General features: G+C 34.3%; 1 protein-coding gene across 8 annotated transcripts in view; it reads left to right on the forward strand.

The window, feature by feature from the left end:
• The window catches only part of atp9b (ATPase phospholipid transporting 9B), a 108,179-nt gene that overhangs the window by 74,634 nt on the left and 7,512 nt on the right, over positions 1-26,033 (forward strand). For all 8 annotated transcript variants that reach the window (XR_012394669.1, XR_012394671.1, XR_012394670.1 and 5 more), the window contains 13 exons: positions 3,701-3,862; positions 7,419-7,511; positions 10,183-10,266; positions 14,650-14,820; positions 15,560-15,658; positions 15,758-15,847; positions 17,828-17,972; positions 18,157-18,221; positions 19,378-19,533; positions 20,352-20,416; positions 20,514-20,622; positions 20,786-20,843; positions 24,537-24,740. Coding sequence is in view for 4 of the 8 variants with exons in the window: in XM_005170057.6 (XP_005170114.1) it covers positions 3,701-3,862; positions 7,419-7,511; positions 10,183-10,266; positions 14,650-14,820; positions 15,560-15,658; positions 15,758-15,847; positions 17,828-17,972; positions 18,157-18,221; positions 19,378-19,533; positions 20,352-20,416; positions 20,514-20,622; positions 20,786-20,843; positions 24,537-24,740 (1,501 nt within the window). In the remaining 4 variants the exon portion in view is untranslated. The remainder of the gene's footprint in view (positions 1-3,700; positions 3,863-7,418; positions 7,512-10,182; positions 10,267-14,649; positions 14,821-15,559; positions 15,659-15,757; positions 15,848-17,827; positions 17,973-18,156; positions 18,222-19,377; positions 19,534-20,351; positions 20,417-20,513; positions 20,623-20,785; positions 20,844-24,536; positions 24,741-26,033) is intronic.

The following is a 26,033-nucleotide window of genomic DNA, read 5'->3' on the forward strand; positions in this document are numbered from 1 at the left end:
GTATTTCAACAATGTAATTTTTTTCATTTGTCTGTTTTTGTTTGTTTTTAATTTTATTATTCATATGTTTACTATTTAATTAATATTCATTAATTACATTATTCATATGTTATTATTAATATTCATATGTTAATATGAATTAATATTCATATGTTTACATTGCAGAAGTTTTTTTAAACAGTTATTGTGTATTTAATTAAATTAGTTATTTTTAAAAGAATGTTTTTTTTTTTACTTATTATTTAGTTAACCAAATAAATCAATTATAAATTAAATAATTAATGACTAGCCTTTGTGAAGATGCTTTTATCAGAGCTGATGAAAAAGACAAATTCATATTTAATAACAGCAATACATGAATGACAAAACAAAAATTCTAGTTATGGTCGTATGTAAAATTTTGTGCAATATTTAAGTGATTGCTGTTTCTCGATGCAATTTTGAGAAATATATTTTTTTAAACGGCAGTCATAACAAACGACCAACAGTCAAAAAGTCATTTCACAAAAAGCATGAAACAACATGTTAGAAAAACGATAAGCGAAAGCTATTGAGACTTGAGATAAACTTCTCGCAGCATATTTCTTGATGAATCTCCACAGTCCGATAAAAACCATCTCTACTTTGCCTGCTTTATGACGTCGTATCATATTTCCTGTCACATCTGGTCTCTTTATTAAATAACAGCCACGTCTTCATGTGGTCGTAGGTCACATGGTGCGGTTCCAGTCCTCTCCACTTCTTGAAGGCGCAGTGATCTTGGTTTATGATTACAGCTTTTCTTCCTGTACTGCTGAAATGATTGATAGAGTGTATTAAAGGCTCTCCCCTGTGTCGTAAAACAGTTCCCTGCTCGTCTCCTGAAGGCATTTACACTGTGTGTGTGTGAGAGTGTGTGTGCTTGCGCGTGATCTTTAGGGCATCATTTAGCACTGTCAGGTTGGTAAAAGACAGGCTAATTAGTCATATCGCATTGAAATGTCATAAATGAGAGTTGTAGTAGCATTGTGATGTGTGTAAGGGCAGGGAAATAAGATCATAAGATAATCATAAGGCTGCAGAGGAATTTAAATGTATAATTTGGATGAGTTGGTTAGTCGTTTGCTCTTGACATAAATCGTACATTAAGAGGGTCAAAACATTTTTATTTTAGGTATTACTTTTTTAATTTAATGCTGTGGTTTTCCTTATTATTTTTCTCATCATGAGCTGTCAGCTGTGGCATCTTGTACAGTCAAGGTTGGAAAGTGACGAAGTTTCATAAATATGGCGTATGCACAAAACGGTAGTGGAATTTGTGCGTACACCACTTTCCTCACAAAAGTTGTGCTTTTTTTAAAAAACAGACCTTTTGAATGTACATAGTTCTAAGTAAAAATATTTAACTTAAATATTGACTTTAAAGTGCAGTATGTGGGGCCTATCATACACCCGCGATGTGTTGATATTTTCAGAACAACGCAACCTTAATTTTGCCATTTTTCAACACGTTGTTAATGCAAATTCAACTGCATCACTTTTTGGACTGATGGGTGTTCCAGTTTAACTGTTGTCTTGTGAGTGAAGCGTTGAGTTTTTCCATTTACAAAGTCCTCCATGTAAATAGCAAATGTGTTATGGTGCGGCACAACTGACTCTTAAAGGGAATGGGAGATTAGACTCTGATTGTTTATTTTTGATTTTTTGATTTTGATTTTATTTTTAATTTTTTTTCAAAATACTCCCATAACTCATTAAGAGAATAAGCCTAACCCTGCTAGACCATGCCCCGTGGTGCAGAGCGTATTTTTCCTGTGCTTAAAATGGCAAAAGTGAATTCGGACACGCCCTTAATGCTTTTTCGCCATGCGCTATAGACTTTGCGCCTAAATAGTTAAAATAGAGTCCTGTAAGTTTGACATTCAGCGGTTGAACTAGGTATTGCACTCCAAATTCTAAACAACTCGTCCCCTCCTCTTACAACTCCACATGCCAGATTGACTACATCAATAGGCACAAGTCTGACTATCAAGCCTACACTGTCTCCTAACTAAATACCACTGCATGCGAAAGAAGGAATATTTTCCATATTAAAAGGAGTTTTGTCCTAATTAACACCGGACATTTTTATTTTAGAAACGGCCTGAATATTTTTGAACGACAGGATTAACAGTGTTTCTCTAAAGTACACCTCCTGTGCTTTATTCAGTTTTAAATGCTAATAATGTGATTTTGAATGCCATTTATTGCCATACTACTGAAAGCAGCAGGATATATGGTTTATCTCAGATGTTGAAAATAAAATAAATCGATGAAATTGATCTTTAGAACTGTGACTCAGTGCAAGCCAACACATATCAGTGATTTAGCATGCACATTTAATAATGTTAAAAAGCTTTTATATGTATTAATTAGATTAAACCTTAGAAAAACCTTAGATTAAACCTCAGATAAATTAGATAAACCTTACTATTTCGTTGTAATGCAGTGAGTGCATTGTTCTGAATGGCTGTATTTAAATGTTTCTGTTGTTTTGCATCTGGTGCAGACACACAAATTGCTTATCACTGCAAATCTTGTCACAAAGCGTGTTGTTAGGACATGGTGTTAAAATGTAACCTGCTCACAAAATGTTTACGTTTTTAATATTTATATTATTTGCTGATTAATAACCTCCTCATTTGGAACTCTAAATCTGCGTCTCATTTCGAAGGTTGATACTGTCCACCGGAGGTCACATTATTAGTCGCGGATGCATACTTTGAGAGTCTTCATTGAATGAAATTCGCTATTTTCCACAAAGGCAACCTGGGGTTCTGAAATATAATTTGTTTAAATTGGCATTGGGCGGGTTTAAGGGACCAAAACATAGAGAGACATTCCGGCTGTTTTTCGGATAAACAGGCATGTTCGCTTGCATGTTTCTTAAATATCTGTAAACACATTATGGTATTGTTATGATTTGGAAGAGTCAAAAACTTACATAGAGCACCTTAATTGAACCACTTTAACTCATATGAGCCATGGTCATTAATAAATAAATATAAATGTATTATGTCATATGTTCACTTTTAGGAAGATTTCTGTGCAGTTTTATAAACGAGACACCTGGACCTAGTTTGGATCATGAGCTTTTTTTATGACTTGTTTTTTTTTTTTTTTGATGGAATCATAATAATAAAGATGATAATAGTAACCATATGCATTATATACTTAATTTGTTTTAATGTATTAGTCACTGTTTAGTCATTGAATTGTAATACATTATTTTACTTTCTGTTTTTTTTTTCCTTTTTTCAGGTATTAAAATATTTTTAATGTGTATGCTGTTGATTTTAATTTAGTTCATTTAATTCATTTAATATTAAAATTTAACTGTAGTATTTAAACAACTTTTTTTTTACATGTCGCATCATTTTGTTTAATTTAATTTTTGTTTTTAAAATAATTTTTTTGATTTGCTATTGCAACTATAGAGTACAAATGCAAAACACAGACTTTTTTAAAGCAGACAATCAACATCTATATTACCTTCTTAATTATTAACTTTATATTGCAGTAAATATGCCAAATAAAATACATTATAAATTAACTCCACTGTGGCTAGCCTCTTTAAAGATGATTTTTTTAGAGCAAAATATTCCATGTAGCTGTTTAAAAAGTAACAAATAGACTATGTGTATAACAATCAGTTGAAGCAAATGTTTTTTGTGTTATGTAGGTGGCTCTGGTACGCTGGACTGAGAGTGTAGGTTTAACTCTTGTGAACAGAGACTTGACGTCCCTCCAGCTGAAGACCCCAGCCGGACAGATCTTGACCTATTACATCCTCCAGATCTTCCCCTTCACCTCTGAGAGCAAGCGGATGGGTATCATTGTTAGGGTGCGTCTTAGTTATTCTAGTTATGCGTTTTGTAAATGTTTACGATTACATATTTATCTAAATTCAAACACTGTTTACAAAAAAAAGGAATAGTTTCCTTTGTAGTCTGGCTTGTGTCTTATCTTGTTGAGCAAGGCGTTATTTACTTCAGGACCCTGAAGTGTGTTGTCTCAGTACCTAAGCGGTCTTTTACACGACAAAGTTTTCATCCAAATACTGGAAACTATTTATGCATTTTGCTTGTTTTTTTACTAGGGTTTGGTATTGGTTGGGTTTTTTGATATGGGTTTTTCTACTCTCAAGTAAATATTTTGTTTCCATTAATTAAAAAAAGAAACAAAAAAATGGTACAACAAGATAGAAATGGAAGTTTTAAAAAAATGCTGCTGTTTTCGTGTTTGTGTAAACACCCAGGGCCCTTTCATACACCCAGTGCAGTAAGGCGCAAGACGTGTTTGGCATGATTTTGTTGCTATTTTCAGACCAGCGCAACCCTAATTTTCACGGTTTGCTCAACGTTTAAATAGCGAATCCTATTGCGCCACTTTGTGGACTGATGGGTGTTCCACTCTAAAAAGGAGGTGTCTAAAAGAGCGCATTGTTAAAAATGTCCAAAATTATCCAAGAGTGATGAGATCATGATCATTAGGGCCAAACACAGTCAAATCTGTTAAGCATGTGAACACAATGGCCAATCGGCAGTTTTTAAGAACCAGCTCAACAACGTTCAAATGTTAGCGGTACGTTTTTAATATTTTAGTAGTAAAGTCATTACGTTTAATAACCCTATCTTAAACACATTGAAATGAAAGTGTATTATTCGCAAATGCTCTATTTAAAGGTTAAACTAAATTTGCAACTTTGGATGAAAACATAACTAATGTTTGCGGCTTTTGACTTTGTGTGGAATTGTTCCAGATAATTCCTTTTTCAAACTTTTAATAAGGGCCAGAAGGAATCTGTGGAAAATTTTTGTAAAAAATCTACAGATTTATACCAAGTGTGCCGCAAGCCTGCGTTTGAGTGAAGGTCTCGGCCGTTAGATCGCCCCCTGGGGGCTGGCTGCAGTACAAGTCATAAAGCCCGCCTCCTCCGTGTTAATGAAGGAGACTTGAGCCCAAATAAAAAAATTAATTACACTTGCAATAAAATGTCCCGAAAGATGGTTCTGGTCGATTAAGGCACTGATTATTATGCTGAAATAGGTGCAGATCCTCATTTTTGTAAACAGTTTGTTTTTAGCAGTAATTTAATGCTGGGCGTGTCATCGTGATTAACAGCAGTGATTGACAGTTTCTCAAAGCGCGGCGTCTGAGCTTCGGTAGAAGACTGAAGTGTTATTATTCGATTTCTGTGATATTTTACTATGACAAAATGAGTTCAGCAGTAAACTACAGTTTCTGACATACATGATCTGGTGGAACACTGTTTATTCGCTAAGGTCAGAGCTTTTTTCGGGCTTTATTAGTTTGCTAATAAACGCCTAGCCACCCAGATAGCAAAATACACTGGGGCCAGTTCTTGCCTGCCGGAGACTTACCCCTCAGACTGACTACCTCTGCTGGACCTACTCCGGATGCCTGGACTCACTGCCCGATTCCAGCCTGAGTCAATTGAGCCAGATGCGGCGGCCGAGCGAGCAGGCTCTGCCGCATGCGAGCCGGAATCAGCCCGCGACGCCGCGACTAGGTTATGCGCTGATGCCTGGAGCTGGCGCGATTGAATCTTCATTATATAAAACCCTCACATTTGTTAACGTTATTACACCCATTTTTGTTGATATAACAACAAACGCATGCTACTATGTGAACGCAAAGTGTATCACTGAGTTTAACCTTTGAATAAAGATGCAAACAGCATAGCAATTATTTAAATAAAGGACAAAATAAATAACAATAAACCTGTATCGATTGCACAAGTATTAAATAATAATAATAATAAATACGAAAATGACAATAAAACTGCACAATAAAATAAACCCATTTAAGTACGGGGTATACAGGAGATCGTTAGCAGTAATTCTCTTTGTGTTTAAATAATAATCTCCACGTTGACCTCCTGTAAGGTTATTTGAACTTGCTTTATAGGACGTCTCTGCATTTTAAGTTTTGGCATGTTATTAAGTGATCTACTGAATTTGCTGTTATAAATCATTATAAGGTTCTTGAAATCGAATCTTATATAACCTAATAGAGCTGTAAATGTTAGATATTATTTATTTACATCATTTACTGTTGGCGTTTTATTTGAACACTCCAGCTAACATTAAAAAGAATGTAAATTCCTCGTTGCCAGATATAATGAAGGCATCGAATAAACCAAATGAAAACGGAGGCAAAAAAATTAAATAAATAAACAATTCAAGCGAAAATGAATAAACAATATACTAGTGATGTTACAGCAGATAGACGTTGTATTAATAGTGCAAAGTTTTTTTGCACAAATTGACAAATTGCAGGGTTGGGATGTGTAAATATCCTGTTGATATTTAGTAATCTTGCTGTATTTATCTTCTAAACGCACGATTGTTCCCGCATGGTAAATCGTTATGGTGTGTAGGCTATATTTTGGGTTCTGTTGATGGCTAATTAAAAATAAAAACCTTTCTAAAAATGTACGTGTTGTTTATATGTTATTGTTCATATTTTACAAGTGTTATTTCTACCCCTATGAAGATAACAAATACCAACAACAAATATAACAATAAGAGAATATATTATTTGTGCTCATATTCAGGCTAGAGTGTATAAAAGATCGTTTATTACTGCAGTCCACCATGTATTGCTTTTATTAAAGTTTAACAGCTTACATCACACCGTTTTTAAACCGTATATTATTGTGTTTTTTAATGTAAGTGCTTCTATTTACATCAGTGAGCGTTTGTTATAGTGCAGACACCGGCAGTCGAGTGAGAAGTTCGGGGGGCGTGGTTGATTTTACATAAAGCGTTTGGTTGGAAGCTCGACTCCGCTCATTATCGCGGCTCCTCCTCTGGCTCCATCAGACAGTCCTTCTGCGCATGTCTGGCTCCAATTTCAGCAGTCTTTTGCGACAGTTTGTGCCCGTCAAGCAGGCGTTTTGCCCTCAAGGCGTTCAATGGCAAAAGGGGCTGTCGCGTCGTCCATATTTTTTACAGTCATTGATTTATACGAAATGATTTTGGGGGAGTAAAGTAACTTAAAACATAAAATTAAAAATAATAACGTTTTAACTTTGATTTAGTTTTTATAATGCAAATCTAATTAGGTCCACTTATTTAGTAAACAAATCAAGTTTCTCATATAATGTATCTACTAGAAAACGATGTTGAAATTAATATAAAAACAGAATAAATATATATATTTACATAAATAAATAAATATATAGACAGACAGACAGACAGACAGACGTACACAGATGCCGTGTTGTACTACTTGATAATTCACACTGGCATCAATTCAGTCAAATCCAATGCCCATTCATTGTGGTTTCGAGTTCTACAATTGGAAGTGCTTATGATTTAAATATTATTGGTATATGTTTATAAGCATTCTCTGTTGACTTGATTGTGTTTCAGGAGGAGGCGACCGGCGACATCACGTTTTACATGAAAGGGGCTGATGTTGCTATGGCAAGCATTGTACAGTACAATGACTGGCTGGAGGAGGAGGTAAGAATGCATGAACCATTGAATCTATTGTTGATGGTGAAATCGGCATTCTGCTTTTTTATGCGGGCTGGTGAGCTTATGAATAAAAATAATCGTATGTTTCTGTGGGCCCTCTTGTTTGGTTTATTTGCATTTTTAATTGTTTTTGTATTCATAATTAAATCGAGAGTGTATGTGTGAGTGCAGAATGACAGTAGAAATAATTCAAATAAATGCAGTACCTTTATTTGTTCCTTGAATGATATTCATACAGAGAAAACCAAAGTGATTTTCTTTACTCTATTATTTATATTTATATATATATATATATATATATATATATATATATATATATATATATATATATATATATATATATTCTTTTTTTTTTTTCTCCAACTATAAAAAAGTCAGTGACTACTTTCTGATCGCTACACTACCTGACAAAAGTCTTGTTGCCTATCCAAGTTTTAGGAACAACAAATAACAACTTGACTTCTAGTTAATCATTTGGTATCAGAAGTGGCTAATATGAAAGGCAAAGTCCTCTAGATTATGCTTATGTTTTTATGTTATTATGTGCAGTGGAAAAATAATTAATATTGTGTATGACCCCCAAAAGCTTGGACGACTGAATCCATACATCTCTGCAATGACTAGGGATGGATACCGAAACTCAATACTTTATCGGTATCGGTGCTCAATTATAAAAGACCCAAGTATCGATAAATCTGACGTTAATGGTTCTGTTATCTGTACTTACATTAGCATAATGATTTTTTTTGTTGTTTATATATATATATATATATATATATATATATATATATATATATATATCGATAAGTGGTATCGATAAAAGTAGTAATACCATTAAAACCTTAATGATACCCATCCTAGCAATGACTCCGATAACTTATTAATAAAGTAATCTGGAATGGCAAAGAAAGTGTTCTTGCAGGACTCCCAGAGTTCCTCAAGATTCTTTGGTTTCATCTTCAATGTCTCCTCCTTCTTTTTACCCCAGACATGCTCAATAATGTTCATGTCTGGTGACTGGGCTGGCCAATCCTGGAGCACCTTGACCTTCTTTGCTTTCAGGAACTTTGATGTGGAGGCTGGATTATGAATAATTTGCCCTCTTCTGTGGTTTGTAATGTAATGGGCAGCACAAATGTTTTGATACCTTAGGCCAGGGGTGTCAAACTCAACTCCTGGAGGGCCGAAGCCCTGCACAGTTTAGTTCCAACCCTGCTAAAGCACACTTACCTGTAGGTTTCAAACAAGCCTGAAGGACTCAATTAGTTTGATCAGGTGTGTTTAATTAGGGTTGGAACTAAACTGTGTAGAGCTGCGGCCCTTTTGGAACCGAGTTTAACACCTGTGCCTTAGGCTGTTGATGTTGCCATCCACTCTACAGGTCACACCCCATACTTTACCAAACTTGACTGATTTCTTTGAGAATCTCAGGTCCATGCAGGTTCCATAAGGTCTTCTGCGGTATTTTTGATTTTTTTGGTTACCTGCCCAGCGCATTAACAGCTGGACCCTCTCATATAACTGAGAAATGATGTGCTTCTATTGTACAGTGTCAATCACGTGGCATCACTCCTCATGTAGAGCGAGAAAAAAATTCTACATGCTAGACTTTCTGGGATGGTGTTGTGCAGACATGGTATTGGTTGTCGTGAACTATGCCATATTACGCAAGAAACTGTTTAATCTTGTGTCACGGTGCCCATTTGTTGTTATTAATCCCCATGACACCCTACATCAAGGAAATCGTGCTGAAATCGTGACAAATTTATGTGATCTGACTGGGGCTTAAGTGTGGCACTTATGCATAAAAGCTGCATGTTTGACATTTTAGCAGTTTTTTATTGAATTGAATGCCTTGTATGAATGCATTTATGACCAGATCCCTGTTGAATTAAGAATCAACACATTTCATAAGGTAGCGCTACAACGCATAATAAGCAGGTCGCCCTGTCCTAGCCTTAGTGATCAAGGACAATCAGCTCAGCTCATCATCACACATGCATTTCTCGCTTTGATGATTACAGTCGTATTGGCAATATGTAGTCGATGAAGGGCGGAGATGAGGCTTATTAATTAATGAATGACCTCAATAAAGCGCTATGACTGGGAGCATCATGTCATATTCCTCAGCGGCCTGTTCGTAATGCGCTGTGCCTGTGTTTGTGTTATAGACGCCGCTATGAGGACAGGTCAATAAGTAATCACTGCATCACTTTCGCCTGTTGCATTTTCATATTAAATATAAATTGCTGTCCCACATCTTGTACAGTTTGCTCCCACAGGCACTGTGTATTTTTTATGATTGATCCTTCTTGTATGTGTTTGTGTTTGTGTGTGTGTGTGTGTGTGTGTGTGTGTGTGTGTGTGTGTGTGTGTGTGTGTGTGTGTGTGTGTGTGTGTGTGTGTGTGTGTGTGTGTGTGTGTGTGTGTGTGTGTGTGTGTGTGTGTGTGTGTGTGTGTGTGTGTGTGTGTGTGTGTGTGTGTGTGTGCGTGCGTGTGCGTGCAAATAGCTGTCTGTGTGGCAGTGTTTTGATGTTTCTAGTAAATACAATTGTGTTAAAAGCATTGTTTATATTCCTATGCTCATGCTTTCTGTATACCAATTGAGTTCATTGTTCTAATACTCACATGCTCAGATGACATTATGTTTTCTCAGTGTGGAAACATGGCTAGAGAAGGCCTGCGGACACTGGTGGTGGCTAAGAAATCATTGACTGAAGAGCAGTATCAGGATTTTGAGGTATGGTATTAGGGCTGTAGCTAATGATTGCTTTGTTTTTCTTTTGTTGATTAATCATTAATTTATATTTGGTGAATAATTAGTTGTTGTTGTTGTTTTAATAAAGCTGATTATTCCTTTGTCCAACTTTTTAATAAATATTAGGTCTAAAAACAACTTCTGCTATTAACATTTTAGCCTTTTACTATGGAATCAGTTTAGTCTCAAAAGAAATTCATGCAAAAGACACAATGTACACATGCGTAGCCAAATTCACGTGCATAAAATCAAATTTACGTGCGTAAAATATTTATTTATATTCACAAAAAATTTTCACGTTCTCAAAATAAAAATACATTTTCATAAAATACGTTTCACAAATGCAAAACACCATTTGCAAATATATAAGAGTGTACAAAAAGTTTTGAATGTTTAAAACTTGCGAGTTTATCCTGAATGAGAATGTGCAAATCCTCTTTCACGTACGACTCCCCCTGGATACGTGTGTGTGTATTATTGAGACTTTCCTGCCAGAGGCAGGGTAACTCGTACCTTTCAGCCAATCAGATGAGAGCTGTAGTCAATGACACCAACTCTGCGCTTCATTTGTGCGGACTGTTTCTCTCCAGCATGGCGAACGGAGAAAGCAGCAGTCGCACTTTTTTCATTTATTTAATTATTTGACCATAGCCTCACTCTTTTTATCCATTATTTTGCCGCAGCTGCCGGTATTGCAAGCACAGCAGTGTCATTGTGGTCTAGCGGTTAGCGCGTTGCGTTATCAAGCCGCCGACCCGTGTTCGATCCTCACTAGAGATTAACTTTTTTTTTTTTTCATTTTTATTGTTAAGACATAAAACTGTAAGGTTGTTGAACATTTGAAGTTCTAAAGCAGCTGTTTTCTTTAAAAAGACTTAATAGTGTAATTAGAAACTGAATTGGAAATGACCTTATTTTAATATAGTCAGTCGTGAACTGAGGTGGGCCGGTCAAAGGCTTGAAACTCCAGGGCTGAAAAGGAGTCCCACTCTGGCCCTGATTATATCCAATGAATATTCTGCTCATGAGGCTGCGAGACAATAAATAAGAGGAGCGGAGCTGCGGCAAAATAATGGATAAAAAGAGTGAGGCTATGGTCAAATAATTAAATAAATGAAAAAAGTGCGACTGCTGCTTTCTCCGTTCGCCATGCTGGAGAGAAACAGTCCGCACAAATGAAGCGCAGAGTTGGTGTCATTGACTACAGCTCTCATCTGATTGGCTGAAAGGTACGAGTTACCCTGGCTCTGGCAGGAAAGTCTCAATAATACACACACACGTATCCAGGGGGAGTCGTACGTGAAAGAGGATTTGCACATTCTCATTCAGGATAAACTCGCAAGTTTTAAACATTCAAAACTTTTTGTACACTCTTATATATTTGCAAATGGTGTTTTGCATTTGTGAAACGTATTTTATGAAAATGTATTTTTATTTTGAGAACGTGAAAATTTTTTGTGAATATAAGTAAATATTTTACGCACGTAAATTTGATTTTATGCACGTGAATTTGGCTACGCATGTGTACATTGTGTCTTTTGCATGAATTTCTTTTGAGACTAAACTGATTCCATATTTTACTCCTATTCTCATTTGTCTCATTTTAAAATTGTAAAAGTAATGCAGTTATGAGACAAAAAAAGTATTTGATTAGTGTATTCTGGAGGTTAACTAATACTTTAACATTTTAGTCTAATCTAAATCCCGTATTGATTTTATAATTAAAAAGCCATAGCGATGCTTAGGTTCTATTTATCATTCTTTTAATTATTTTTCATTTCAAGAGAAAAAATTATTTCTCAATTACCTTTCCCTATTATTGATTATGCTGATATTATTTATAACAATACATCTGATATTAATTTAAAACCTTTAAATACTGTCTTCAATTCTCTATGTAGGTTTGTTTTAAGATGTCTTTATAGAACCCATCTTTGCATATGAAACGAATCTTAAGCTAAGTTGAGGTTTGCTTCAACTTAAGTTCCGCAGATAATATCATTGGTATTTGCTTCTTTTTAAGTGTGTTTATTGTAGTTTCCCCTCTTATTTAAATAATTTTTTTGCTCCATCTTCCTCTTCAAATTCTCTTCCACCTATGCAACAGAATTACAACAGAAAGTGGCCGTAGGTCCTTTCAATACAAAGCTCCTTTTGACTGAAACAATCTTCTTCTTTTTTTTTTTTTTTTGTTTACTTCAATTAAGACATTTAGTCTTTTCAGGAATAATTATTATTATTATAATTTTTTTTTTTGGAAACAACTTGTAAATGTTATAAATGTTGGTTTCAAATGTTTGCGATTTGTTTGTTTGCTTTGTTAGCTGTGTGTTTGTTATGACGTGATGTACTCTGTTTCATTTATGAACTTCTTAGGAACCCATTCCAAAATGAGATGGTTCATCTCAAGGGGCTAACCAATTCAATAAATTCAAAATCTAGTACAATAAGTGTTAACAGAAAAAAATGAATGAAAAATGAATTGGTGAAGTTGTGTTCCTCCCCACTGGCTTGCTTGGTTTGGGAGTTGTGGAGCAGCGCATCGATGGATTTGCTCTTCAGTGTTGTACTTTCAGCAGTGAAAATTAAACCACTGAAATGAACTAAAACTGAAAACTGGTCTGACACAGTTCCAATTTACTAGAACTTCTATGTTAAGCTGCTTTGACACAATCTACATTTTAAAAGTGCTATACAAATAAATATGAATTGAATTGAATAATAATATCAAAAATATAGTTTTTGTGTATTACCCTTTCAATCATGAATTATGAAATCGATTATCTGGATTTTTTAAATATTATTTTTATAACATTAACTTTAATATGACACTAAAATTAAAATCCATCTTCATTTTTACTAAATTTAGTTTTAATTAGAAATTATTTAACACATACGTGGACACCATGCAACAAAGGTGTAAAATAACCAAAGACAGCTGACAATCTAGACTATTGTGGTTTTTAATAGCCAATTATTCTATTCATATTAGCTCATTTATTAAAAACAATAAAAGTACAATATAATACACAATAAAACACATATTGTAGAAACAATAATTACAGCAGTTATATACAGTATATGCAGTATATATATATATATGCATAAAGGTTTGCAGTATGGGTATGTTATTTTCTGGCACATACTCGTCACTGCGACTGTCCTCTGGAATATTCTCAATTATTCTGTACTGACTTCATGACCTATTCTTTCCCTGTTTAGAAGGCAAAATACAAATTTGTTTCCAAATGAATGTGTAAAATTGCCATTTAATGCTGTTATTTTAAATGACTATTCATGTTGATGTTTGTTTGTGTTATATTTGTTAAATGTCTGTTTTATTACAATATAAGACAATTTGTAACATCTTTGAAAAAATAGAATAGATATACCAACAGGTTACAGAAAAAAGGACTTTTATGCAGCCTGACTCCTCTGTTGCATGAGGTCCACACATGGACAGTTGGTTTTTGGTGGATAAAAATTACATTTAATCCAAATTTTTATTTTATAAATTACTAACTTATTCATCATACTTTACTGCACATACTGATATTTTCTTTTCAACCTCAATTGACCTCCTTGAATAAAAGTTTTCACAGATATTCCTGAAGCATTTAGCACACGGCCATCACTGTCAGCCATCTTGGATCAATGTTGTCATCAAGCAAAAATAACTGGAATGCCAGAGAGTAGCCACTGTGACAATACTGCTGACAGTCTACTGACACTGCCTTGAAGTGATTTGGAGAAAACTACCATAATTAATGAACCTTAAATTAAGTTAAATTAACTGTCTATAAATGTGGACACCGTGCATCATAAAGGTTTTACAACTTAAGTCCTATATTTTGCCTAAATGTTAAGGAAATGATAATGCTTTTATTAACCAATGAAGTCACAGTGTAGACCCGTAAACAGTGTAGACCTGAAAAAAAAAATTTAATTAAAACTTCGGTTATTAACATTTTAATCTTTTACAAATTTTTTTTTTTTTTTGAAAAAAAAAAATTACCTTTAATTTCACTTTATTAATAAAATAAAAGTGCTATTAATAAGAGAAATATAATTCTTGGGTATCATCCACCATTCATTAATCATCATAACAAATCCATTATGAAGGCATTGTATCTTTAAAAAAGCAAAGTACAATAAAAATACTCTCTGATATAAGCCATGAAGGATATGATGTAGTTTCAAAGTATCAAAGTCCAAAATAAAAATATTTAAGCATTAAATCTATAAATACTAACAATATTTCAGCTGTATTTTCAAGTGGATAGCACATTTGTAAATTATTTTACCCTGTAACCTTTAAATATTAAGTTTAACTTAGAACCCACTTTATTCACCGACTTCTTTTAGAATCGTTATAATCAAGCAAAGCTGAGCATCCATGACCGCAATCTGAAAGTGGCAGCAGTGGTGGAGAGTCTGGAGAGAGAGATGGAGCTTCTGTGTCTCACTGGAGTGGAAGATCAGCTGCAGGCTGATGTCAGGCCCACACTGGAGCTCCTCCGTAATGCTGGCATCAAGGTAATGCCAAACAACATGCATATTCAAGCATATTGGAAGTTTAACCCTGTCAAGCCCACAGCATCACATTTGATGTTCAAATGTCTGTTTTTTTTTTTTTTTTTTTTTTTTTTAGCGTTTTTAAAACATCCATATTTCTGTGTTTTATTTGCTGAGAATTTTTTTACAGATTGTCATATACTGTAGATAGTACATGTAAGAATCTTTAAATTGTACGTTTTTAGTTTTAGTCTTACATTAAATTATGTCACACTAATATATTAAATCGCATGAACAGTTGATTAAAGTTTAGTCAAATGAATTCAGGATAAACTAAATTTAAAAAGTGTTTAAAAATTCCATAGAAAGTAGACATGAATCATAATACGACTAAAATTCAGTGTTTTTTTTTATGTTCAAGTAAAAAGTCCACTAGGTGGTGGCAGATTGTTTCTTTTTTTACTGACTCATTCTTTAAAATGACAGATTCATTGAGAATAAAGACCATTAAATCATCGACTCATTCAATTAGTTCAGAAACACATTCATTAATCCGCAAACACCGATAGCTTGACATTTTTGGGGGGGACAGATTTAAATATTGTTTAACTGATTTGTCTTTCCTACAATATAATGATCCTTCTATATACATAAACTTTTTTTACATAAAATTATAGTAAATTGGAAATTCTGCCTATTGTTTTACATTTATGGCTTTAAAGGTTTATGATTGGGCTTTGGCTTCTTCATTATTTTTCAGATTTGGATGTTGACAGGAGACAAGCTTGAAACTGCGACATGTATCGCCAAAAGCTCCCACTTAGTGTCCAGAAATCAAGACATCCATGTCTTCAAACCGGTAGGATTCAAAGCATTGGTAGATCTGGATTTAAAGATAAATGAATTTAGTGTGAACACTTTGTGGTTAAATTGGAAGTGCTTTGTATTTTTGTGGCAGGTGTCCAACAGAGGCGAAGCTCATCTAGAGCTGAACGCCTTCAGGAGGAAACACGACTGTGCCCTGGTCATATCAGGAGACTCTCTAGAGGTAAAAATCTTACAAATTGTCAGCAAAATCATGTACAATCTGTTTTGATTTAAGAAATCTTTGCAGTTTTCATTTTAAAATGCTCAACTTTTGCTACAAGATACTTAAACTCCTCCACCTGGGGTAAGGACTTTCCTCCAACAGGGAGATGGCAAACCACCTTTTTTCAGTAGAGCACTATGGGTTTTGTTCACAAGTGAGAGAAGGATGGAACGCGAGATTGACAGGCGGATTGGTGCAGCAGTAATGTGGTCTACTGTATGTATAGGTTTGTTGTGGTAAAGGAGCTGGGCTGAAAGGCAAAGCTCTCGATTTACCGATCAATCTATGTTCTTACTCTCGCCTACAAGAGGAGGGACTATGTCTCTCGGTTGGCCTGGGAACGCCTCAGAATCTCCCTGGAAGAGCTGGAGGAAGTGTCTGGGGAGAGGGTAGTCTGAGGTTCTCTCCTTAGACTGCTGCCTCGGAAAAGCAGACAAAAATGAGATGAGATGAGAACTTTTGCGACGGTTGTGCCTGGCATTCATGTTAGTCAGGATTTTTCAACCATTGAAAAAATGTCACTTTAGATGGGCCAAAATACAGCACAGTGGCTCAGTGGTTAGCCCTGTTGCCTCACAGCAAGAAGACCTATGCTTTTTAAAATGAAAGCTATACTATTATGCAATATAATATAATAAATGAAAGCTATACTATTATGCAATATAATATAATCGTTCTATATAATAATAATTTTATAGTAGTAATATAATTATATTTTCAGATTTTTTTTATCTGTTCTGAATACAGGTAATGTTTAAAGGATTTGCTAACTTAACTTTTCCTCTGTAATGTAACTGAAGCCCCCTTTTAGGTTCATGACATGTAATTAAGTTAATAGCATTAATTTATTTTAATAAATAGCACTATATGAATACAAGTGCAGTGGGTAGCACAATCACCTCACAGCACTAAGGTCATTGGTTAAAGCTTCGGCTGGGTTAGTATGCATTTCTATGTGGAGTTTGCATGTTCTCCTCATGTTTCCTCCCGGTGCTATGGTTTCCCCCACAGCCCAAAGACATGCGCTATAGGTGAATTGGGTAGGCTAAATTGTCCTTAGTGAATGTGTGTGAATAAGTGTGTATGGATGTTTCCTAGTGATTTGTTGCGGCTGGAAGGGCATCCTCTGTGTAAAACATATACTGGATAAGTTGGTGGTTCATTCCGCTGTGGCAACCCCAGATTAATAAAGGGACTAAGCTGAACAGAAAATGAATGAATGAAGACAAATGTTCAGCAATGATGATAAATCGTTTTCATATTATTTGTAAATTATTTAATACATCACGCCATATTATATAATTACAGTAAAAAAAAGTGAAATAATTTAGCAAATTAGTGACCCCTTATATATTTCTAAATGATCAGATCTCAAGCGACATGACGATATTAAAGTGTTCTTCCTACCCATTTTTCAACTATTAGATTCATTTTCTTTTCAGCTTGGTCTGTTTATTAAATAAGGGGTCGCCACAGCGGTTATGAAACGCCAATTTATCCAGCATATGCCTTACGCAGCGGATGCCCTTCCGCCCACAACCCAACACTGGACACACCCATACACACTCTTTTACACACATACACTACGGCCAATTTAGCTTATACCAGCTGACCCAGCCAGGGCTCGAACCAGCAACCTTTTTGCTGTGAGGCGATCGTGCTACCCACTGTGCCTCCATGACACCCTATATTATATTATATTATATTATATTATATTATATTATATTATATTATATTATATTATATTATATTATATTATATTATATTATAGCTACAATTTTGTACTATAATTTTATGGCTACTTTTTGGCCATTTAGTAAAAAGTGAAAATGTCAGTGTTAATGAGGATATTTTTTATGGAAAAAAATAATTGGCACTAGTGTAAGCATAGCTTTAGTCACTCTGCTTATTTTTTCCTTTCTCTGTGTGTCCCATCAGGTCTGTCTGCGTTATTATGAGCATGAATTTGTGGAGTTGGCTTGTCAGTGCCCGGCTGTGGTTTGCTGCCGCTGCTCTCCTACACAGAAAGCTCAGATTGTTCGATTGTTACAGCAACATACAGCCAACAGAACGTGCGCCATTGGTCAGTCCACTCTCCACTTTTCTCCTCAGTCTGTTGAGCTTTCCCTGCCTTCAGTAGCTGAGACAAAACCCTCTTAAACCAAACTCTCTCCAGGCACATGAATGTTTGAGAGAGGTAAAGATGACTGTCTTCACAGTGTCTTCTCATGTTTTCACACTATCATCTTTCTTATCTGTGTGCTCAGGCGATGGAGGAAATGATGTCAGCATGATCCAAGCCGCAGACTGTGGTATCGGTATTGAAGGAAAGGTGAGGTTTTTCTCATTAGTGTAGATTGGCTTTTCCTGTTGCTGTAACTTCATCTTTAATGAGGCTCATCTGTAAATTCATCTTTAATGAGTCACACTTACACCTCTAAATAAATTGGGATTACCTTTATTTGTGTGAGTTTCAGCTTATTGTTTATATATTGCTTATATATATATATATATATATATATATATATATATATATATATATATATATATATATATATATATATATATATATATATATATATATTTAGGGCTGTCAAACGATAAAAAAACTGTTTATTCTATTAATCTTAATTTTTTTTTTTGTAATTAACCATGATTAATTGTGAAAAGCCATATTTTTTTTACAGAAATAAAAACACAGGCATGTAAGTGCAATTTGAATTTCAAAACAATCAATGCCAATAACAAACAAAAATGATTTCCATGTTAGATTCTAAGTGGACTACAAAAAAAATCCAAAATACAGACATTGCAAATATGTAAAACTATAATAATAATAAAGTTTTGAATACAAACAATTATTTATTCATTTTCTTTTTGGCTTAGTCCCATTTTTAATCTGGGGTCACCACAGCAAAATGAACCGCCAACTTATCCAGCATATGTTTTACACAGCGGATGCCCTTCCATCTGCAACCTATCTCTCGGAAAAATCCATACACACTCATTCACTGGACAATTTACCCAATTCACCTGTACCACATGTCTTTGGACTGGGGGGGAAACAGGAGCACCCGGAGAAAACCCACGTGAAAGCAGGGAGAACATGCAAACTCTACACAGAAACGCCAACTAACCCAGACAAGGCTCATGAAAATATCATGAAAATAATGTCATAATTCAAAACCTCTCATTTTAATATCAAACAATAGTTTAAACAAGAAAAAAAAGAAATATATATATATCACTGTTGATTTTGGTCAAATATTATGCTGTAGCATGCTCTTCACAATCTTATATTTTTCGAGTTATGGTTTTTGTCAAAGAAAATAGTGTTTACTCAACATTGTTGTATGCTTACAGTACATAAATGTGCCTAAAAACACATACTTATTCAATAAATAACAACAAAGTAAGAATATAACCTTTTATACTCTAGAATGTGGTGCATGATGCAGTTTTAAAGTGACTCTTAACCATCGTTTCAGGAAGGAAAGCAGGCTTCTTTGGCGGCAGATTTCTCCATAACCCAGTTCAAGCACATCGGCAGACTGTTGATGGTGCACGGCAGAAACAGCTACAAACGCTCAGCAGCTCTGGGCCAGTTTGTCATGCACCGTGGCATGATCATCTCAACCATGCAGGTAACACACACACACAACACATGAAGAATGTAATTTATATTTTAAAATCTGTGGTTATATAGCAAAAAATATCAACGTTGTAATAGATATCAATGCTCAAATTTTTTTTTCAGACTATTCAGTCCTGCCAAAGTTTCTTCTTAAGAGTCTTCTTGTCGTTGGTGCTACAAACTTAATGCATTTTATGTTGTTGGGTTTTTTTTCAGAGTAAAGTACAAAAAACGCAGAAAACTCAATAGTTGCACTTTGTTTGTGTGTCTTATGAGTTGTCTTTTACATGTTCTTGTGCTTCATTTGATAATTTAAATGGTCGTCAAATAATGTCAAAATTATTGGCTAAAAGCTCAAATGCGTTGCAAAAGCTCTTAAAGTTAAGAAAACACATGCATATAAAAAAAAACACGATTCCACTTTAGTATATGGACCAATTTTCACTATTAACTTGTGGCTTATTACCTGATTATTATTAAAGTATTGACTGTTTCTCAATACTTCTGCCTGGTCTTATTCTACATCTCTAACCCTACACAATACATATTACCAATATATATTAATAATTTTTAATAAGCAGCAAAATAGAAAATTTTATTGAGCAAAAAGCCTTAGTAAGTGTTTTGTTACTGCAAGAATTACACCTTAAAATAAAATGTGACCAAAAACAGTAATAAATTAAGAATACCTCTTTATTAATTTACAATCCACATGCACACAAAGTCTCACAACACATGCAAATACAGCAACCAAAGTCATCCCTGCTATGCTAATGTGCAGATTTGAAGTGCTAACATCTCAATTTAAATGAATATCTTTCTTTTCAGGCTGTGTTTTCCTCTATTTTCTACTTCGCATCTGTTCCTCTCTATCAAGGTTTCCTTATGGTAGGGTAAGTAAAAGCTGTTTGTTTTCTTTTTTTTATACATTGTAGATGCCTTTGAACAAGACATGCCACATTTTGTAACATTATGCCCATTTGTTCTCAGTTATGCCACCATCTACACCATGTTCCCTGTCTTTTCTCTGGTGCTGGATCAGGATGTGAAGCCTGAAATGGCTCTGCTGTATCCTGAGCTCTATAAAGACCTCACTAAGGTAAAAAAAAAAACATGTCAGACTAACAGCAGTAGTGATTAGTACTAACCATCAGCTAGACTATCTGCATGATACACATGATGTACTGTGTGTTAGGGAAATAAAGGCATGGGTTTGTGTTTGCTGCATGACTGTGATGCTGACTTTGGTTTTCCTCCTCTAGGGTCGCTCCCTGTCCTTTAAGACCTTCCTGATTTGGGTTTTGATAAGTATATATCAAGGTAAAAGCATGAACAGTATTACTATTTTAATGGTAAACTCATAGTAACCTTCCAACTACGTTGATTGATTGATTGATTGATTGATTGATTGATTGATTGATTATTAATTATTAGCCCCCCTGAATTATTAGCCTCCCTATTTATTTTTTTTCCCCAATTTCTGTTTAACAGAGATTTTCTCAACACATTTCTAAACATAATACTTCTAATAACTGATTTATTTTATCTTTGCCACGATGACTGTACATAATATTCTGCTAAATATTTTTAAGTCACTTCTATACAGCTTAAAGTGACGTTTAAAGGCTTAACTAGGGTAATTAGGTTAACTAGGCAGGTTAGGGTAATTAGGCAAGTTATTGTATAACAATGGTTTGTTCTGTAGACTATCAAAACATTTTGAGCTTAATGGGGCTAATAATTTTGACCCTAAAATGTTTTTTTTTTTTTTGTTTTTTTTACTGCTTTTATTCTAGCTGAAACTAAACAAATGACTTACTCCAGAAAAAAAATAGATCATCAGACATACTGTGAAAATTTCCTTGCTCTGTTAAACATCATTTGTGAAATATTTAAAAAGGAAAAAAAAAAACATTTAAAAGGGGGCTAATAATTTTGACTGTATCTGTATCTGGGCATATTTGTATGGATACACAGTAAGAATTTGCATAGCATTTAGTATATGATATAAATAGTAATGATAGATAGATGTGTGTTGTCGTTTCTTGTTTTGTTTTTTAGTCTGGAATTTTTTTCTCTTGTGAGATTTAATCTTTAACCACACAAGAAGTGACACAAAAGCTAACTATACTGAACAAACATGAGGAAAATGTAAACATAATAAAATTGCCAGTCCTTTCCAAGATAAGATGCCATCTACAAACAAACCATAAACAGACACCAGCAGTCTTCCTCCATGAATTAATCCGCAAACTTTTCATCAAAGAAATAAACAGTCAAACCCAATGTAACATGTCTCCAGCGAATTCAGCGCTGCTCTTTTCATGAATGTGATTTTCGGCCCGTCGCCAGCTCTCACGCACACACGCCTGCCTTATCCGCACTGTAAATCGATCCGCGCGGCCAGCAAGAGAGATCAGTGTCCCCGTCTGACAGCTCCTGCTTTTTAATTAAACCTTAATACAGAGAGACAAGAACAACAGGGAAATATGAGCGAAGATTTCATTTAGTCCAGAGAGTAACCCTGAGGAATGTTCGCTGTATGAAGAGAGGCAATTATGTGATCAGTTAGAGGCCATTAGGCTGGATTGCGCTGGCGTTTATGATTAAAATGAAAGCAGAGATGGTTACAGTAGGCTGAGGAGCCGAGCGAGCGTGGAGTCTCGCGAGCGGAGGTCAGGGCTCCACGCGCTCATCTGTGAATCAGGTCCCAGACTATGAGTGGTGGACGCAGATTTTTTTTTTAGCCCATTATTGAGTCTGTTTATTTACTTATGCAAATGTGTGTACTGTAAATATACATTTATTAAATTCCGTAATATTACTGAATAATATTTTAACATTTAAATGAAATCCGTACGTTCAGGGTGTGTGCTACATCTTAAAATCTCTTAAATTACAAAAACAAAACAATTACTGAGAAATTACTGATATATTGTTTTGTAGGTCTTAAATCGTTTAAAACAGGTCTTGAAGTTACTCAATAGCACCGACACCCATCCAATCACCAGCAATCCATCTCAATAGAACTTTAAAAAAATTTAAATTTTTCATTTTGAACTTTATTACTAGTATGGTTTAATTATCTTCCTTACAGTAACAATTGTTTAAAAGTTCTTCATATATTTACAGCTACCTGTTGAGGGCACTGACCTGGACACTACAGAAGTCTTGTCGTCAATCTCAGTTGTAAGAGCAACAAATATTAACTTGACTTCCAGTTTATCATTTGGAAAAGTAGCAGAGGGTAGATTTTTTGACCATCATCTGTTAAACTGCATCACAATCATCACAAATACTGCAGAAGACGTATTGGAACCCACGTAGACTTGCAATTCTCACAGAAATCAGTCAAGTTTGGAGAAGGAAAAATTATGAATTGGGGTTACATTTAGTATGGGGGCATGCAAAAGATTTGCAGAGTTGTTGGCAACATCAACAGCCTGAGGTATCAAGACATTTGTGCTGCCCATTACATTACAAACCACGGGAGAGGGCAAATTGTTCAGCAGAATAGTTCCTGAAAGCAAAAAAGGTCAAGGGGCTCCAGGATTGGCCAGCCCAGTCACCAGACATGAACATTATTGAGCCTGTCTGGGGTTAGATGAAGAAGAAGACACTGAAGATGAATCCAAAGAATCTTGATGAACTCTGGGAGTCCTGTAAGAACGCTTTCTTACCCATGGGAGTCTGCCTCTCACACAATATTATTATTTTCCCACTGCACCATGACTTTACATTTTATTCTATAAATTATTTCTGTTAAGTAACAAAATTTTTGTCTGAGCAAAGTCAGACCTTACTGTCCTAATTAAATCATCAAAAATCACGGCATGATCATATTTTATTTTGATAAAAATAAGAGTAATCTAGAGCACTTTGCCTTTCATATAAGCCACTTCTAGTACCAAATGATCAACTAGAAATCAAGTTAACATTTTGCTCACACTCACCAATAAGCCAATACTGCTCAGATCCCGACCCGACATAAAATTTCTCTTGTAGGTTAACTCTATTTTTTTTTTTTGTAACTCAAAAATCTTAAATAACTGTCTAAAATTAAAGCACTTTGAGAAAATAAGTTTCAAAGCGGCATTCTTTCTCGTGTTTTTTTCTTTCAGTGCAGTTTTTTTAATACAATTTTTATAGGCCTAAGTGATCAACTGTGTATTTTATAACCTATTTATTTAGGGAGCTGTGCGTGTGCATGTGCGTGTGCGTGCGCACGTGTGTGTGTGTGTGTGTGTGCGCGATCTTATACTATTGTTTAACTGAATGTTTTAAACTATGGAGCTCTGAACATAATTCAAATGAAAATTTGCTTTCACAACCACATCTTATGCATAACCTTGTTTTAATTAATGTTATACTTTAATATTTATGAAATCAAATAATTTGTTTCTTGATTAGTCCTACTAAAACTATGTAACAAAACTAACTGAGTTTGCTTGTTTTGACAAACTATTTAAAATGTGGGGCTAAAAAATAACTAAATTTGTTTGCCATTTTGATGAGGAAAGTAAAAATACTTTCCTTTTCCATTAAAAGAAAAAATAATCTTTAAATGTCTTAAATCTGACTTGATGAAACCTACAAAAACCCTGACAATACAGTTTGTAAAGTAATATTTCCAGACTTTTAGTAGATATATTAGATGAGAGACATTGTTTACAAAAAAGCTAGTTCGGTGAAAGTCAATGTTTATTTTTTTTATTATTTAATTTTTTCATTCTTTAAAATGCTGTTTTTTTTTTTTTTGTTTTGTTGGGTTTTTTTTTCCTTTACTGAAGAAAAAAACTCAAACAGGGATAGGGTGCCAACTTACAGTAAATAAAATACAATTCCTCTAGTACATTAATAAAGTACAATCTTTCATCAAGTGCTATCACATACTCAAGCATTTTATGATCCATGTTTGAGGCACGTGTTTTATTCTCTTCTCAATGCTAAAGTGACCGCGTTATCTTAGTCCTTGTTAGCCTGTCTGAAACACGTCCTCTGTGCGTCCACCAGGGGGCATCCTGATGTACGGAGCGCTGGTGCTGTTTGATCAGGAGTTTGTTCATGTGGTTGCGATCTCCTTCACTGCTCTAATCCTCACTGAGCTCCTGATGGTGGCGCTGACTATCCGCACGTGGCACTGGCTCATGGTCGTAGCACAGCTCATCAGTCTGGCCTGCTACCTCGCCTCCCTCGCCTTCCTCAATGAATACTTTGGTAAGAACTGACAACACATTTGACATCTTCTAATTTTTTATAATATATAATAATTGCATTTACTGCATTTTATTTAGGTATAACTATTGATATTAGCTGAATTTTAACAAATTAAGTTTAACATTACTCAATTTAATTTATTTGTTTAAATGCAGCCCATTTAAATAGTTTGCAGTCACTTACCTTAATTTTTTTAGTTAATCCAATTATTATTTGATTTTAGTGATTTTTTTTGTTTATTTAAATGTGTTATATAACTACAGTACATGTCTACCAATTGATTAATTGAGTTTTGAAGGTTTTTATTTTTCCAATATTTCTTATTATTCACCTGCCTACATATTTGTTTCATTTTATTTAAACGTAAATGTCTATTTACTTACTTATTTGTTTAATTTGTTTGCGTTTGTTTGTTCATATATTTTTGCAATTTGTTTATGAATAGTGCTGTGCAAAAAATGTTGTTTTGACATAATTTAAGTGTGTACTGTGTATATTTATCATGTCTGCATAAATACACACACACACACACACACTCACACACACACACACACACGCCTATTTCATAATAATATTTAGATATGAAATATGTGTCTATGATGCAAAGTGTATATAAATGTAATATCTATGTAACAAAATAGTTTTGTTTAGTTGTGTTTCTTTGTATTTTTGTGTTTCACATATGCATTATATACTACATCAATTTAATGCACATACACACATATATTATGTCAAAAATAACTTGATTTTTGGATGCAATTAATTGTGAATAATTTTTGTCCAGTACTATTTATTACCCATTCTACTTAATTATTCTATATCGTTTTATTGATCTACATATGTATTTTTATTTTAGTTATTTATTTGGTCATTTGTTTAATTATTTTGTTTTATTTACTTTTTTGTCTACCTGTTTATTTTACTTTAATTTCATTTTTTGGTTGTTTAATCACTTAAATTTTAGTTTAGCCTAGCCATTTATTTATGTTTTTCTTTTTCTATCTATCTATCTATCTATCTATCTATCTATCTATCTATCTATCTATCTATCTATCTATCTATCTATCTATCTATCTATCTATCTATCTATCTATCTATCTATCTAATCTCTGTCTGTCTGTCTGGTTGTCTATCTAATAATTTTTTCACACTGCACCATTAATGATACACTGCTGTTTTTCTCTTCTGTTTCTCCTCAAGTTTAATTAAAAAGTCAAATAAACAAAATCTCTCTATGTAGTAAATGTACTGTAGGCTCTGGTTTCAGTGTTCAAACTAAACCCTCATGTTAGT

The sequence above is a fragment of the Danio rerio genome, chromosome 19, assembly GCF_049306965.1.
Source record: "Danio rerio strain Tuebingen ecotype United States chromosome 19, GRCz12tu, whole genome shotgun sequence".
Lineage (NCBI taxonomy): Eukaryota > Metazoa > Chordata > Actinopteri > Cypriniformes > Danionidae > Danio > Danio rerio.